The sequence below is a fragment of the Haliaeetus leucocephalus genome, unplaced genomic scaffold (genome assembly GCF_000737465.1).
Source record: "Haliaeetus leucocephalus isolate CR32 unplaced genomic scaffold, Haliaeetus_leucocephalus-4.0 Scaffold295, whole genome shotgun sequence".
In the NCBI taxonomy this organism is placed as follows: domain Eukaryota; kingdom Metazoa; phylum Chordata; class Aves; order Accipitriformes; family Accipitridae; genus Haliaeetus; species Haliaeetus leucocephalus.
In genome coordinates this window covers 1,792,599-1,805,924 of record NW_010972731.1, presented here as the reverse complement: position 1 = coordinate 1,805,924, position 13,326 = coordinate 1,792,599, and the positions used below count along the sequence as shown (strand labels likewise).

General features: G+C 39.2%; 1 protein-coding gene and 1 non-coding gene across 2 annotated transcripts; one reads left to right on the top strand and one right to left on the bottom strand.

Annotated features, from left to right (window-relative positions):
• The first annotated feature begins 214 nt into the window (after positions 1 to 214).
• TRNAL-UAG lies at positions 215 to 296 on the top strand. The gene has a single exon. It is a non-coding gene; the product is annotated as a tRNA-Leu (tRNA).
• Positions 297 to 1,857: 1,561 nt separating this feature from the next.
• Positions 1,858 to 12,085, bottom strand: LOC104833505 (putative short-chain dehydrogenase/reductase family 42E member 2). Its single transcript, XM_010570197.1, has 11 exons — positions 11,699 to 12,085; positions 11,097 to 11,192; positions 10,051 to 10,108; positions 9,274 to 9,392; positions 8,247 to 8,322; positions 6,702 to 6,784; positions 5,325 to 5,462; positions 4,240 to 4,305; positions 3,508 to 3,571; positions 2,730 to 2,803; positions 1,858 to 2,106 (listed from the first exon to the last, which is right to left on the bottom strand). Exons 1-11 carry the CDS (start codon positions 12,038 to 12,040, stop codon positions 1,858 to 1,860), a joined length of 1,365 nt encoding a protein of 454 aa, XP_010568499.1. The 5' UTR covers positions 12,041 to 12,085.
• Positions 12,086 to 13,326: the final 1,241 nt, after the last annotated feature.

The window sequence follows — 13,326 nt, the reverse complement described above, 5'->3', positions numbered from 1 at the left end:
CCGGCGGCCCCGGCCGCGGAGCCCCTCCGCCGGAGAGCGAGGGGGGCCCGCCAGCTGCGGTAGTCGCGTTTCCCGGGGAGGGAGGGCGCCGGCCGGCCGGGCCGGAGGGCGTTGTGGTAGCGCAGAGGCAGGTGGGCAACATGCGGGGGCGGGTGGGGAGAGCGGCGGCGCTGCCCCGCTGAAAGAGGCCTGGCGGGCGGCTCAGCAGCCAGGCGGTAGCGTGGCCGAGTGGTCTAAGGCGCTGGATTTAGGCTCCAGTCATTTCGATGGCGTGGGTTCGAATCCCACCGCTGCCAAGTTGTTTTGTCCCCTCCGCCGCCGCGGCGGCTCCTTTTCGCCGCCCGATCGGCGAGGCCGCGTTGGCGGCGAGCGGGGTCGCCCGGAGACGGTACGGCCTTCGTCGGCCGGGCCGGGCACGGCGCCGCTCGGGAGGGCGGGGCGGGTTGCCAGTCGCTCACCTTAAAATTGAAGTAGAGAAAGTTGTGGTATGTACCGAGGAAAGTGGCCTGTCTTTTGGCGTAAAAAAAAAAATCAGAAATAGAAATTTTGGCAGTTCTGCCTTCCCGTGCTGTATCTGGGTTACTGCACCCTCAACCCGCAGGCCCTGCACCTGGCCTTTGCTGCTTGCCCCAGACTGAGGCAACTGAGGTGAGGTCTAAGAGCCCTCACCTTCTCAAAGGGTTCTCAAATCCATCCATGATTACACCCCCCCACACCACCACCTTGATTCCTCTAGATCTCCTGTCGCATCCCTAGTCCTGTCTCCTTTCCCAACCTCTCTCTTTATGCTCGCATAGTGCTCTTGATTGTTCCCTCCCCATGTTACAGGCTGGAAAAGGTGCAGAGAGATTTCTGTGATAAATCGCCAGTGTGAGTGCTGGATGGGAGGGAGTGGGGCCTCCCAGACCAGCCCGTTTTAGCTGAACAGTAATTCAAAAACACATTGTTCACTTTAGCTACTGCAGAGATTTGTTCAGTACAGCTGCTATACTTAAGAAATTATGTGCAAAAACATAGTTGTACCTAAAGCTCAGCTGATAGGCAACTAAACTTTATTGTTAGTTTTTGTCCTTCATGACTACAGGAGGTAAACAAAGCAGTACAAAGATCAGTGCAACCCACAGTGGCAGATTCCTCTACTGTGACATAAATGCACTTTCAGGTAACTTAGTATCTTCCAATTTAACTAAAATACACAGGTTTGACTCATGAAAAACCATACCTGCACGTACCCCCTAGGCCTCCAAACTGGTGCTAGGTGCTTGCTGTTACAGATGGCTCTGCACCCCAGGGGTAAAGCAGGGAGCAGTTCTGGAACAGTGTGCACAGAGGCACAGGACTGACTGCAGCAAAGTTTCAAGTATGCTTTTATTTTCCCCCATATGCAGTGATACAGCTAATTCACAAAAGAAGTTCACATGGTGTGAACTCTCTCTGTAGGGCTGGTATATGTTATTTACAGTAATTGGTTCTGTCCCTCCCTTTGCTTGTTCCTCAGTTCCCCAGGGCAGCAGCTGTGGTCAATCCTTTTAGCCGTTTTTCTTCACCAGTGAAGCACTGCAGGCTGATTGTAGCTCTTGTTCTTCTGCAGGTTCTCTTTTACTTCAGCAATCAGTTTGGAAACGTGTTTTTTTGGTGTGAAATAAACAGATGCAACAATCTCGACTCCAACGTGTTTCAGTGATTTGGCTGTACTTGTTAACTGTATTTCTCAAGTACAGCTGCTGATATGTTACGATATTGTTTTTTAAATCTAAAAATAATTGCCTGTTTATTGCACTGGGGCCAGTAACTATTGTGGAGATTAGAATGATCCAGGTAGCAGTACTGTGACTGAATATGTGCAGTTTAGGTAAGTCAGTGTTGTGTTTCTTTAAAAAAATGCAAAACTGAGAGGCCATCAAAACTTAAAGAAAGAAAGATCAAACTTAAACTAAAAATTAAAGAAAGCAACACTTTGAGGAAGCTGTGATGATTCTGGGCTTCTGGTCTTGTTTTAATGTAATGGTCCACAGAATCAGCAAATGCAAACTTCTCTGGGCTGTACCCCAGCTGACTCCGGGCCTTGTCTATTCGAAACGTATGAGTTATAGAAATGTTCTGTACCTATAGGGCAAGAGTTAACATACAAAGATATGAATACATAGGAAATTGGAACAAAGTCTGTAAATGGTAGCAAAGACACAGTTAAAGGAAATGTAAAATAAAAAAAAACAACACAACTTACATCAATGTCCTAGTCACAGTCAAATTATTTTTAAAATTGTTCACTCAAAAGGAGAACCTTGAAAGCCCAGAGAGGCAGTAAAAGCTGCAAAGCAGAATCTTCTAGTCTTGAAAACATCCACAAAAAATGTTCTGCACTCCCGTTTATGTACCTAAGGAGGCAGATAAAAGCCGTCTCTTGGGTGCCTAAGTATCTTCAGAAATTAGGGCACAACTGACCAGCCAAAGCCATACAGGATACTGAGCCTTGGAGGGAAGGAGCTGAATCAGCCTCGCCCAGATTGTAAGCATAAGCTCTTATCTTTTCAAAGATCATGGTAACGAACATAATATATTGCCTAAAATGTACATGATGCATACGTTTGCCCTGGAAACTGGAGGCTGAGGTAGTACTGGGTGGATTTTACTTTCTACTGATTTAATTTTAAATTGTACCTCAGTATTAACATGTATGCATGCATCCTGTGAGAATTAAGGGGAGTTTACAAACAAAGACTTTTTACCTCATTTCTGGTCAGCAGTGGGGACAGTTCAACAAATGGCTTCAGCATCAGATGAAGGTATTCCATTATCATGGCTGCATAACAAAAGATTTCTACTTGAGGTAAGAATAGTAAATTGCTATGCCATTATGATTTTGGTGTATCTCACACTGTGTATGATAATGAAAGATAACCACGTACCTAAGAGCTCAGGGCACTATTACTAACATCAGCAGGACTACTTGCTCACAAGGGGTTGGGTTTAATACTTCAGGCAGCCTGAATTAGGGTGCTTGTGTGAAAAGGGTTTGGAGGGTTGGTGACAGGTCTAGTGAAAAGATCATGAGGCTTCATTAAAAAAATGGTAACAAAATACTCCAAGTTGGATTCTGTCTTAGCTGCACATGGGGGTTCATTCTGGAGAAAGCATGGGATACAGGGGAACAAGAAATCTACCCATGCAGCAAAGCAGATACTCTTCAGCGTATTTCATGAAGTCATCAATTTTTACATTTATCTTTTTATATTTATACCATTAACTCCACAAAGTTATACCTCTGTTAAGTCCTACATAAAACCTGTTTTTGTGGGAATTAAATAAGAGATAATTCTGATTTCACCACACTGCATAGAGCTGAACTTCACCCCTAACTGCTGCTCACTAGATGGGCCCATAGTGTATTATTTTTATACATGAAAATGAAAATTGTGGGCAAATTAAAAACAACCAATATCATATTACAATCAGGAATGAGGGTAATGTGGACAGGAAAGAGAAGTGTTGATAAAATATTTTTACCTGATGCATAAACTAAGGAAGTAGGAATACGTATCCGTGGTTTACTGCAACCTAATCTTTCAAACTGAAAGATTTAAGAAACAGTGAAAAAAAACAGAAACCTCAAACAAGTTTTAAAGTTTCAACACAGAAGATATTTGTGGAAATATTTACTGATAAAACAGAAAAATTCATCATTGCTGTTACTATTTGAGTTTTCGTTTTCGAGGGAATTCCAGTTAAATGTCACATGCAGACACTATGTAATTTTCAAGTGGCAGTCTTAAAAAAAGGGAAAAAAAAGTTTATAACAATTGATCGAAATGTCATGGTGTGCTGACACCTAATTTAACATTGTGACATATTTGCGGTTTTGAGCCCAGCATTAACAATAAAATGATCTTTTGAAAAGAAAGTATATTACACATTAATAATTAGGATTTATATTTTTTGTCCACCCAAAATAGCCACCGTTAACAGATGCGCACCCAAGAAATTAAGATAATGGCAACTCGAAAGAGGATACTCGTTTAGATGGTCCTTCGGCTTGGTGAAGACAGTTGCTTTAATGTAGTATTTTAGGTAGGCTTTGTTACAGCGCTAATCATGCTGAACTTCAAGCAGGAATTAAACTCACATCAGAACTCTTGCACCCAAAGCAAACATACCAAATGTAACATGCACACAAAAGCTGGAGTTGTATACAGTCAAAGAAATGAATGTATTTGGAGATAAAGTATATATTGCACATACAAGTGGAGTTAACCATTCAAAAAGGTTGAATTTTTCGCCATCATTAATGAAATACACCTGGCCACTCTGTTAAAGAGGTAGAGAAGAGGCAAGTTAGCAAAAATAATACTGCATATATATTGACTTCATTTTCTTTATCTCACTCCTTATGAATAGCTTAAAAATAATACAGCAATATAAAATATGCATGGCTGTACGTACAAGTCAACAAACTGTCTACATGTGTTTCAATCATTTGCACTAACATGTGCAATGAAATTGGTGGACAAGTGGTTTATGTGATTAACATGCCTTGGTATAAATTATGTCTAATAGATGTGCTATACAGAATGGCTACACTGACTATACAGAGATTACCAAATGCACTGGAAGTGGTGCCATTTCTAACTTGTGCTGTTAACACATATTCACCAAATGGTGGGACATGTTTTGCTCTCGGTCTAGTGAAGACTCATTGAAATCCATAAGACTCCATCTGTGCAACCAAGGCATAAGTTACCTCTTTCCCTTTTGCTTTTAGAGTTTTAGAAAAAGTAGTTTAATCTACTTTGAAAATCTTTCTAACACACTTTAAGGGTAGTGCTTCTAGGTCAAATAAAAAAACTGTGTTTACAAGGAGCAAAACAGTTGCAACTATTTTTTAAATCAATGAACCCAAATGAAATGTGCTTTTATTTGCATATGGTATGGGAAGAACTGATTATCACAGTTCAGAACATTAAGTCTGGATCTATATACAGGGGAACAGGGGATGAATCTGCCTGAACTTCCAATTTAATTTCTGACATAGCAAACATTTTTTGTTCATCTTCCAGAAATGGCAAATACTACATTACAAAAATGCAAAGGTAGAGATATTCTTACAGAACTGAATATTCCAACTCTTAACACACTGCACAGCCAATGCTGCCAGGTCCCACACTGTTCATAGCACATTTGCCAACTAAAAACACAGACAATAACATAAGCTAAAGGACAGTAACACAAACAGTAATTACTGCTACTACAGTAGTTACTATAGTACAGGATACAGTGGCAGAATTCACTGTCAGATAAAAACTGTGGTGCTTGTATTGTTTACTTACAGCTATGTAGTTCTTTTCAGGAGTGAGAGCTTCAGCAGCTAGGATTTGAGCTTGTACAAGATTCTCTGCATGCACCCAGTTCATTTTAGCAGAAGGATCTCCAAACTTGAAGCTAAGTAGCCCTCTCTCAATATTCTTCTGTGGACATAAACAAACATGAAACCAAAGCAAAATGGGTTTTAAAATGAGGTACAGTGCACTCTCTTTTCCAGCTAAATGTAGGTTTGTCTCTACTTAAAAAAATACATGAATCAATTAAAAAGAATCAAGAGAAGTGCAGAAAGCTCTAAAAATATTGCTCATGAGGAAGGATCAAAGAACGAATTGAACACAATATGTCCTCAATTTACAAAAAATACAAGTCTGTTCTAAGGATAAGTAAAATATTGTATAGAAAGGTAAGATACAGTTCTGAATGGATCAAAAGTATTCACAAAATTGGATCAAATTTAACAAATAGCTTTGGCTGGGAAAAAATGGAAAGTAATGCTAGGTGTTATATTTTTCATTTAACAGGTACATTTTAGAAACTGCAAAATGTGACGGTTGCATAATGTCTTAAAATGGGCTCATAACAAATAATCTTAAAATCTTAAATGGAAGTTTAAAAAGACTGTATTTTTTTCAGAGGCTAAAGCAAACATCTCAGGTTTAACTAAAATGACATTTGCCATTCTTAAAAGATATTTTATTTAGAAGATGATAAAGTATATTTTGGCTGACTTTAATGTAATTCCCTGCCTCAGCCACAAAACAAAAATATGTATTACGTGGTAAGCTTGAATCTATTCGTTCCTCAAAGCTGTGTGTAACTTTATATTGTACTGATGCTTTTAAAATAACTGACTCATATAATTTTATAGGGATCATATTCTAAACACTGTACTAGTCCTACAGCAAGTGAAAAAGGGTAAAACATAAGCACCTCAGCTGTTTGCCCTTCAGTAACCTAGTGTACCAGAAGGTGCTTCCCACTCCGTCACTTGTTTCATTGCATAGTGAAAGCTGTTGAGACTGGAAATAAGATATTTTGTCGTATCTCTTTTCATTAATATTTTAAACCATTTGGTGTAAGTTGCATGCAAACAGACATTTGAAATATCATAGATTGGCCTGAATCTTATAATTACAGTAAGCATTAAATTATAAAGCTGGACCTACATGTGTTTGTATTTTAAAAAAAGGCTTTTTTAATGTACTGTACATTCTTTACAGATACAGTATAGTGCCTGTTAACAAAAGTTACAATGTCCTCAGCAGACAACTGAATTGTTGAATTGCTGCCCAGTAAGAAGGTCAGTCAATTTATAACACAAATAAGTGATGCTGCTGCATATAATAGAAGATTCTGCTGATTAAAAAAAATAAAATACATACTGCTAGCCTTGGCAAGTGTCTTTGCTCTTGTGGTCCATAGATTCCTGGTGGGCGAAGAACACACGTATAAAGTATTCCACCTCCTAGAAGAATTGATAAGACCATTCTTAAGTGACTTTCATGTGACCATGTTATATCTTTCTTTGTATGAACCAAAGACTGTGGTAGCAGAACTTACTCTGAAATAAATGAACTTCACCATCTTAAAAAATAATACATACCAAAAGGTGTTGAATTAGTAGTTGGATATTAAGTTGGCAGAATCAGAACATGCAAAATAGCAAGGCAAGATTCAGAGAAGTCCTGCCAGCATAGTCGGATTCCTAGAAATTACCAGATATTTCAAAATCTCTTTATAACCAGTTGTTTGTCTCTGTGCCAAAGCAGTGAATGAACGTGCCAACTGTGGTGATGAGTTTGCTGAAGTGAGCAAGTTATTGGTAGGAAAGTGGAATGAAACCAACTAATCTTAGACAAAATTATTGATGGGAAACAGTGACTCACTAGCAGTACAAGATAGAGCTGAAAGGTTCTCAACAGTAGGCACAACCAGCTCCCACTAGAACTCCTGTAGAAGCTCGTGATAATTTCAACGGGAGAAAGTAAGGACTATCCTGAAAATCCAATCACTTCCCAAGTATTATCAGTTGGCTGGTTCATCATCTGCTAATAACGGTTCGTAATAGTACTTGAAAACATGCAAAATACTCAGTCCTGCTATGGCACAGGATCAAAATGGGATGTTTGGAGCACTGACTGGTTCTAATTTCATTGACAAAAGCAGAACTCTGTATTGCTCCTCAAATTAAGAGGGTCTTTGATGTGAACAGCTGCTGAGGAAATAAGGAAAAAAACCTTTATTTTTTAAACAAAATAATTCTATTGGGATGGAATGCCCATCAATGACTTTATATCTCTTTATAGCCCTCTGCCAGTATCAAGTGAAGAGAGTCTTTTCTGTAAGTTGTCCACAGCTAAATTTAGCTCAGTATCACTTGGTCACATAGCGTCATGTTGCACTTTACATTAATTTGCTTTGCACTGGCAGTTATAGTATCTCACAGTTGAGCTTAAGTATTCAAGTGTATAACTGGCTTCCTCAACATGGAAAACTTTGGGAAGCACTAATAAATAATTCCAGGCTGTAGTATCAGGTAGCTTCTTCAGATTTTAATATATAACTTGGGGCGGGGGGGATGGATGGACAACAATTTAATCAGCATTCATGTTTTACTTATGTTGCATAATACAGTGACATTAAACACTTCTTTTTGTTTAATTTATAGCTGTCTTCATCTTTTCAATTAACATACTGAACTCATTGCTACCATGCTAAAAGCTTTTATGGACACTATGGGAACTTAAAAACAATTAAAAGTGATTTTTAAGTTAAAATCTTTTCGTTTGTGAGAGAGCGTAGATAACTTGATTTCATAATTGCTGGACAATCTTGTCCACTAAGGATTGATACAGGATACAGGATGTTAGTGAGGAAGAAGAAAGGGAGGAGTAAATTCTACTATGAATTCATGGTAAGAAAAGTACCTGCTAGTGGAGTTCCATTAGCTGCTAGTACCATTTGTTCTGCAATTGATTTGGTTCTGGAATAATGATCAACATGCTACAGAGAAAAAGCAAATATGTTTTTATCTATTCTTGAAACGACAGGGCAGAGGGGCATCTCTTCTTCACTAGTTTTTACTTAGCAGATGGCAACAAATACCTCAAAATACAGAAGCTGTGGGGTATTAGTTTAGGATAAAACATACATATTGCTAGGGTAAGCAAGCATTTCTGTTTATGCAAATCCAGTTAATTAATTTCAGCACATTTGAGAAGCAATACATATATGTATGCTTTGAATGCTGCCAAGAATGTAATTGACCACTACTTTGTAATCTGGATTTCTTTTTCAGGTAACGGAAGAGTCAAAAGCCAAGTTTTGAAGACATGATTGGTCTGAATTATCCTGTTCACTTTCTTGTGGCACTGTCCCAGAGAAAATTTTATTTGACATATAATTCAAAATATTACTCAATATTTTCTCTATCCATCTCTACTTCTTGAAAGACTGAAATACTTGATGGAGAGAGGAGGGACACAAAAACCAACTGTGCATGCAAAGCACCCAAAAGTACTTTCTCCTTTTTAATTAAATGCAATAAACCCATATAAAAATAGGCTACTTGTCCATATCAGCTCTACATAGAATATACGTTATCTTCAATAAGGGAGAAACAGAAAAATCGTATAAATAATATATGGCTAAAGAGGCACCAAGCCACATAACACGATCCCTATGTCCAGGTGGAATTTCATTAATGTTAACGGGACACTGTAAGAGTTATTTTCCAAAATCAAGGCCTTGATAGGAAACAAAGAAATATATACGGCAATGTACATAAAACTGACATGTCAAGATTGTGAATAGAATCGATAAAGAGTTTTCTTTCTTCTTTCTGGTACCTGGATTCTGGCATCAGGCAAAACACGCTCATGAAAACTCCAGGGTTTTTCAGAAACAAGAAAGTAAACAAAGAGGAAACTTGAAAATATAATACAACCAAATTACCTTTTCAACTGGAAAATATGGCACAGTTTCCTCATCACCATCTTCAATAGGAAGCCCTCCAAACACCACATTTACTGTACTGGTGTATATCAATCTAGCGATGTTCCTTTGTTTGCAGGCTGTGGCAAGGTATAAAGTAAATTAGTTTAGTGGAAAATGAAACAATATGGAAAAAAAGTTTGTATGACCTTTTTCTGAGAAACTGTCAAATCTTAAAAAAGCAAATCCTTCCATTTTATGATTGGGTGGTTTAAAATGCAAAGCATATTTAAAGGGAAGACATCAGTGTAGAACCAAATGCTTATAATCGGGCACATCGTGATTTGGATGCTGTAAGCTAACAAACACTATGCCTCTGGGAGGGCTGCTACCAGCCTACTGAGATGGGCTTCAGCTCGAACCAGGCAGGTGGCTAGAGGTCCATCTGCTTCCAGGGCTGCCCACTACCTGTGCACAAGCTATTAGATAGTAATGAGGTTTACTGCTATGAAATGCACATGGAAATGGTTAACTCCTTACGTGGATACGGATTCTGACACCAGGTCAATCATGGTTACGAAAAGCTGAAGTAGTTGAACTGCAGTGCTGGTGTCATATCACACCCCATAACAGAATCAAGCGTAAAAGAAAAATGATGACATGTTTCCGCGTCTTCTGCCAAAAATGTAAAGTATTTGGTAAAAAACTGTGTGTGCCAAAAAAGCCAACTCCTTTTTCTAAGTGGTGTGATATTTTGATATGCTGTATTAACATCCAGTGGCAAGGTTAGATACGTACCATCAATGATGAATCTTGTTCCATGAATGTTCACAGTTTCAATCTCTTCTCTATGCAACTACAAAAATAAAGAAATTGTGCATTTTTTAATACATTTTAAATTCAATAGGGGAATGTTATAAATGTCCCCAAATAAAGGTAATGAGTTTAGTGCTTTGATTATAAAAAAGATAATTTAGACTGCTGTTTCAGACTTCAAGAAGTAAAATCATTATTTTTAAACTATGACTGTATTTTTCTTGTATTTTTACAGACTAGCCTGCTTGAAGCAAAGAGAATTGCAGTGTTCTAAACATACATTGCCAGTTATTATATATCTTGCAGCAATATGTTAAATATCCATGTTTCAGTAGCACTTCAGTGACTGGTTGCCGCTACCCAGAGCAATTCCAAGTATGCATTGTTCATCTGCAAACATCTTTGAACGAGCTGTTCTATCCAGCTAAGGTAATTACTGAAGTTCCTTTTATTAAATAAGGTGAGAAAGTGTGTGTGTTTGTAACTCTAATCATAAAAATTGTGGCTCTGAGTCCTACATCAAGTACGTCCTTACAGCTTTTTACCCAATGGCAAACAATTGAGACTTGAAATACAGCCGTTGTTACAGTTTAGTTATGTAAAATAATTTATAATTTTGTTCAGGTTTTATTCCTCCCAGTGACCTTACACCTAGGAGTTCCATGTGAAAGGTTTAGGGAAGGATCAGGGTTTTGGAGGGATCCAGCCTCCCTCGTCTTTCCTTTTGTCCTTGCACAACTTCAGAACTCTTCAATGCCATTTCCAACTCAAAAGCCCTCCCAGGGCGCTGGTGGAGCCTCTATTGGGGAGGAAGTAATTTCACAACTAGGAAAACAGTACTGTAAGCAGATTGCTTGCAGCTAGCACACCAGTTTGAACAGAGCAATTTACCAAAACAGCATGGATGTGGATTCAGGCTCTCAGGACAATTTGAAGGGATAAAATCTAACATGCAGTGTTACAGCATCGAGTCGCTCATTCTCGGTGTGGGCAGTCACACAGAAAAAACCAAAACTGTTTGGACTCACTTGCTCTCTTCCTGACATTCCATATGAAGCTACATGAAACACACAGTCAGCCCCTTCAAAGGCTGCAAATATGGCATCGTAATCCCTTACATCTGCCTGTAACACATAAGGAAAGATAGTTGGACTTGAAATCAAAGCTGCAGGTTAGCATTTGTCATATAGTGGGCTAGCACAGAGGGAATGCATAAATATAATTGTACATCCTGAGTCTGAAAACTAGGTCCATTTCAGTACTTGGTGATAATTTTCTTACATGGACTTTAAAAACATTAATTAAGCCTCATAATACCCCTATGTTCATTCTACAGGTGATTAAACAAAGGCACAGATGAGGGCGGTGACTGGGTCCTGAGGAGTACTTCAGGGTCAGGAGATGGAGCAGGTACTCTGTGCTACACATTACAGGTTTCATTGTTTTCCTTATTTTAAGACACACTAAAACCAGTTGACCAAAAATCACATGGGATATTCACACAGTTAAAAGTTACTGAAATTTGTAATAATTTGCAATTAGGTATTTGGAATCTGTGAAAACTAGTAAGACATTATGGAGAAGGCAAATGAACTAACTTTGACTGTTGTGAAAATATAGTTTATCATACCTGGATACACACTACTCCATTGGGAATTTCCCAGACAGGCTTGTGTATGTCATACAGAACAACAGAAGCTCCTGCGTTGGCAAGAGCACATCCCAGCTTGTATCCAAAATAGCCTCCGCCTCCTGTCACCACTGCTCTCATTCTTTTTTCACTCAGTGCTCCAGCATTTCCATTCACTTTGGAGTTAGAGGTTTGGCGCCAGGGTGTTGCTACCCCACTCAGTGTAAGTTTTCTGTCAGTGAAATACTGTCTTCTATTACCAGACACATATAACAATTTCTCCTCCATGTTGAAAATTGCTCCATAGTGCTCCTGGATGCAGACAACTCCAGTGAGTTTCATGTTAACAAGCTCTATTCACAGCAGCCAAGTTTTACTTTAATGCAACCTGTTTAAGAGAGATAAAAACATAAGCAAAACACTAGCTACAAAATCTCCAGATTTTAATGATTTCTTTTAAAAGACCCATTTAAATTTTCTGCTTAGATTGTTTAAGAGTTTGTTTAATTGTAATTTTCACATTTTACAAACATTTAAGATGTCTGTATACTATGTTAAGGACAGCATTCTGAAAACAAATAACAAAGGTTTAGCATGTTTTGGACTAAATATTTATTTGCAAATGGTATCCAGAATAATAAAAGAAAAACTAAAAAAAAAAAAAAAAAAAAAAAAAAAAAAAAAAAAAAAAAAAAATTAATGCAGAGACCATGAATTCAAATGTTTTCAACCAATGGGTCAAAATTAGAATAACAGCACAGACCGTAATTGTTTATTAGCAGAAGAGAAATTGCTGCCTATGTGAAATGCATCTCCTGGTCTTAGTTCAATTTGTTCTGGTCTGCGTCACAAGCTCAAAGATGGCCTTTAGGAGTTGGATGTGACAGAGGCCTGTACCTGAATTTGAAATCTTGAACAGGAAAACTCCAACGATGAACAAATCGCATTGAAGTTTCTGTGCTTAAAAAACAAGCAAGCAGGGCCAAGCACAACAGCAGCAAAACAAAACGTCCCCTAGAGCAAAAGAGATCTTTAACGCTTCTTCCACTTGTCCCTGGTTTATCACAAAGACAGATGTCTGAGAAAAGTGGTATTTTCAACTCCTTTCTAAGTAGCAGCAGCTGAGTGTAAATTAAGAGTACACTGTGTTTTTATCATTGGCAGTGATGGAGTTGAGATACATGAGGCTTTCAGAAGGAAGGAGGAATGCCTGATACTTGCTTTGGAAGGTGTATCAGAGAACAAGGCTATCGAATCCCTCACTTTCGAGGGGAACTAAAGTAATTGCTACGTGACAGAAAGGGTCAACGAGTACGCCAAGAAAAAAGTCAGAGCGAATCATTTCCTGCGTAAACACGGAGGTTCCTTCCCACCCATGCAGTGGTCAAGGGTTCACCTCTGACAGACGAGGCATTTCAGAGGCCGTAGCAACCCATCTCCTTAGTTACCCGCGTCCCTTCCCCGTGCCGCAGTTAAAGATTAAAAGTCACCCGAGCTCCTGCGGGAACTCTCCGCGTCTCACTTGCAAATTCCCCAGGGCAGGCGCTGCCCGGGGAACGCGGGGCCGGGCGCCGAGGAAACTCGTGCCCCGGTCCGCGCCCTCGGGGCTCCTCACCGCCGGCCCGGCC

What these genes read in the sequence shown, in the direction of transcription:
- LOC104833505 (XM_010570197.1), bottom strand. Translation starts at nt 12,040, where the DNA reads ATGAAACTCACTGGAGTTGTCTGCATCCAGGAGCACTATGGAGCAATT. An exon ending in GAATGTCAGGAAGAGAGCAA is followed by an intron (nt 10,109 to 11,096) that starts GTGAGTCCAAAC and finishes TTATTTTTGTAG; the next exon opens with TTGCATAGAGAAGAGATTGA. An exon ending in CATATTTTCCAGTTGAAAAG is followed by an intron (nt 8,323 to 9,273) that starts GTAATTTGGTTG and finishes TTTTCTCTGTAG; the next exon opens with CATGTTGATCATTATTCCAG.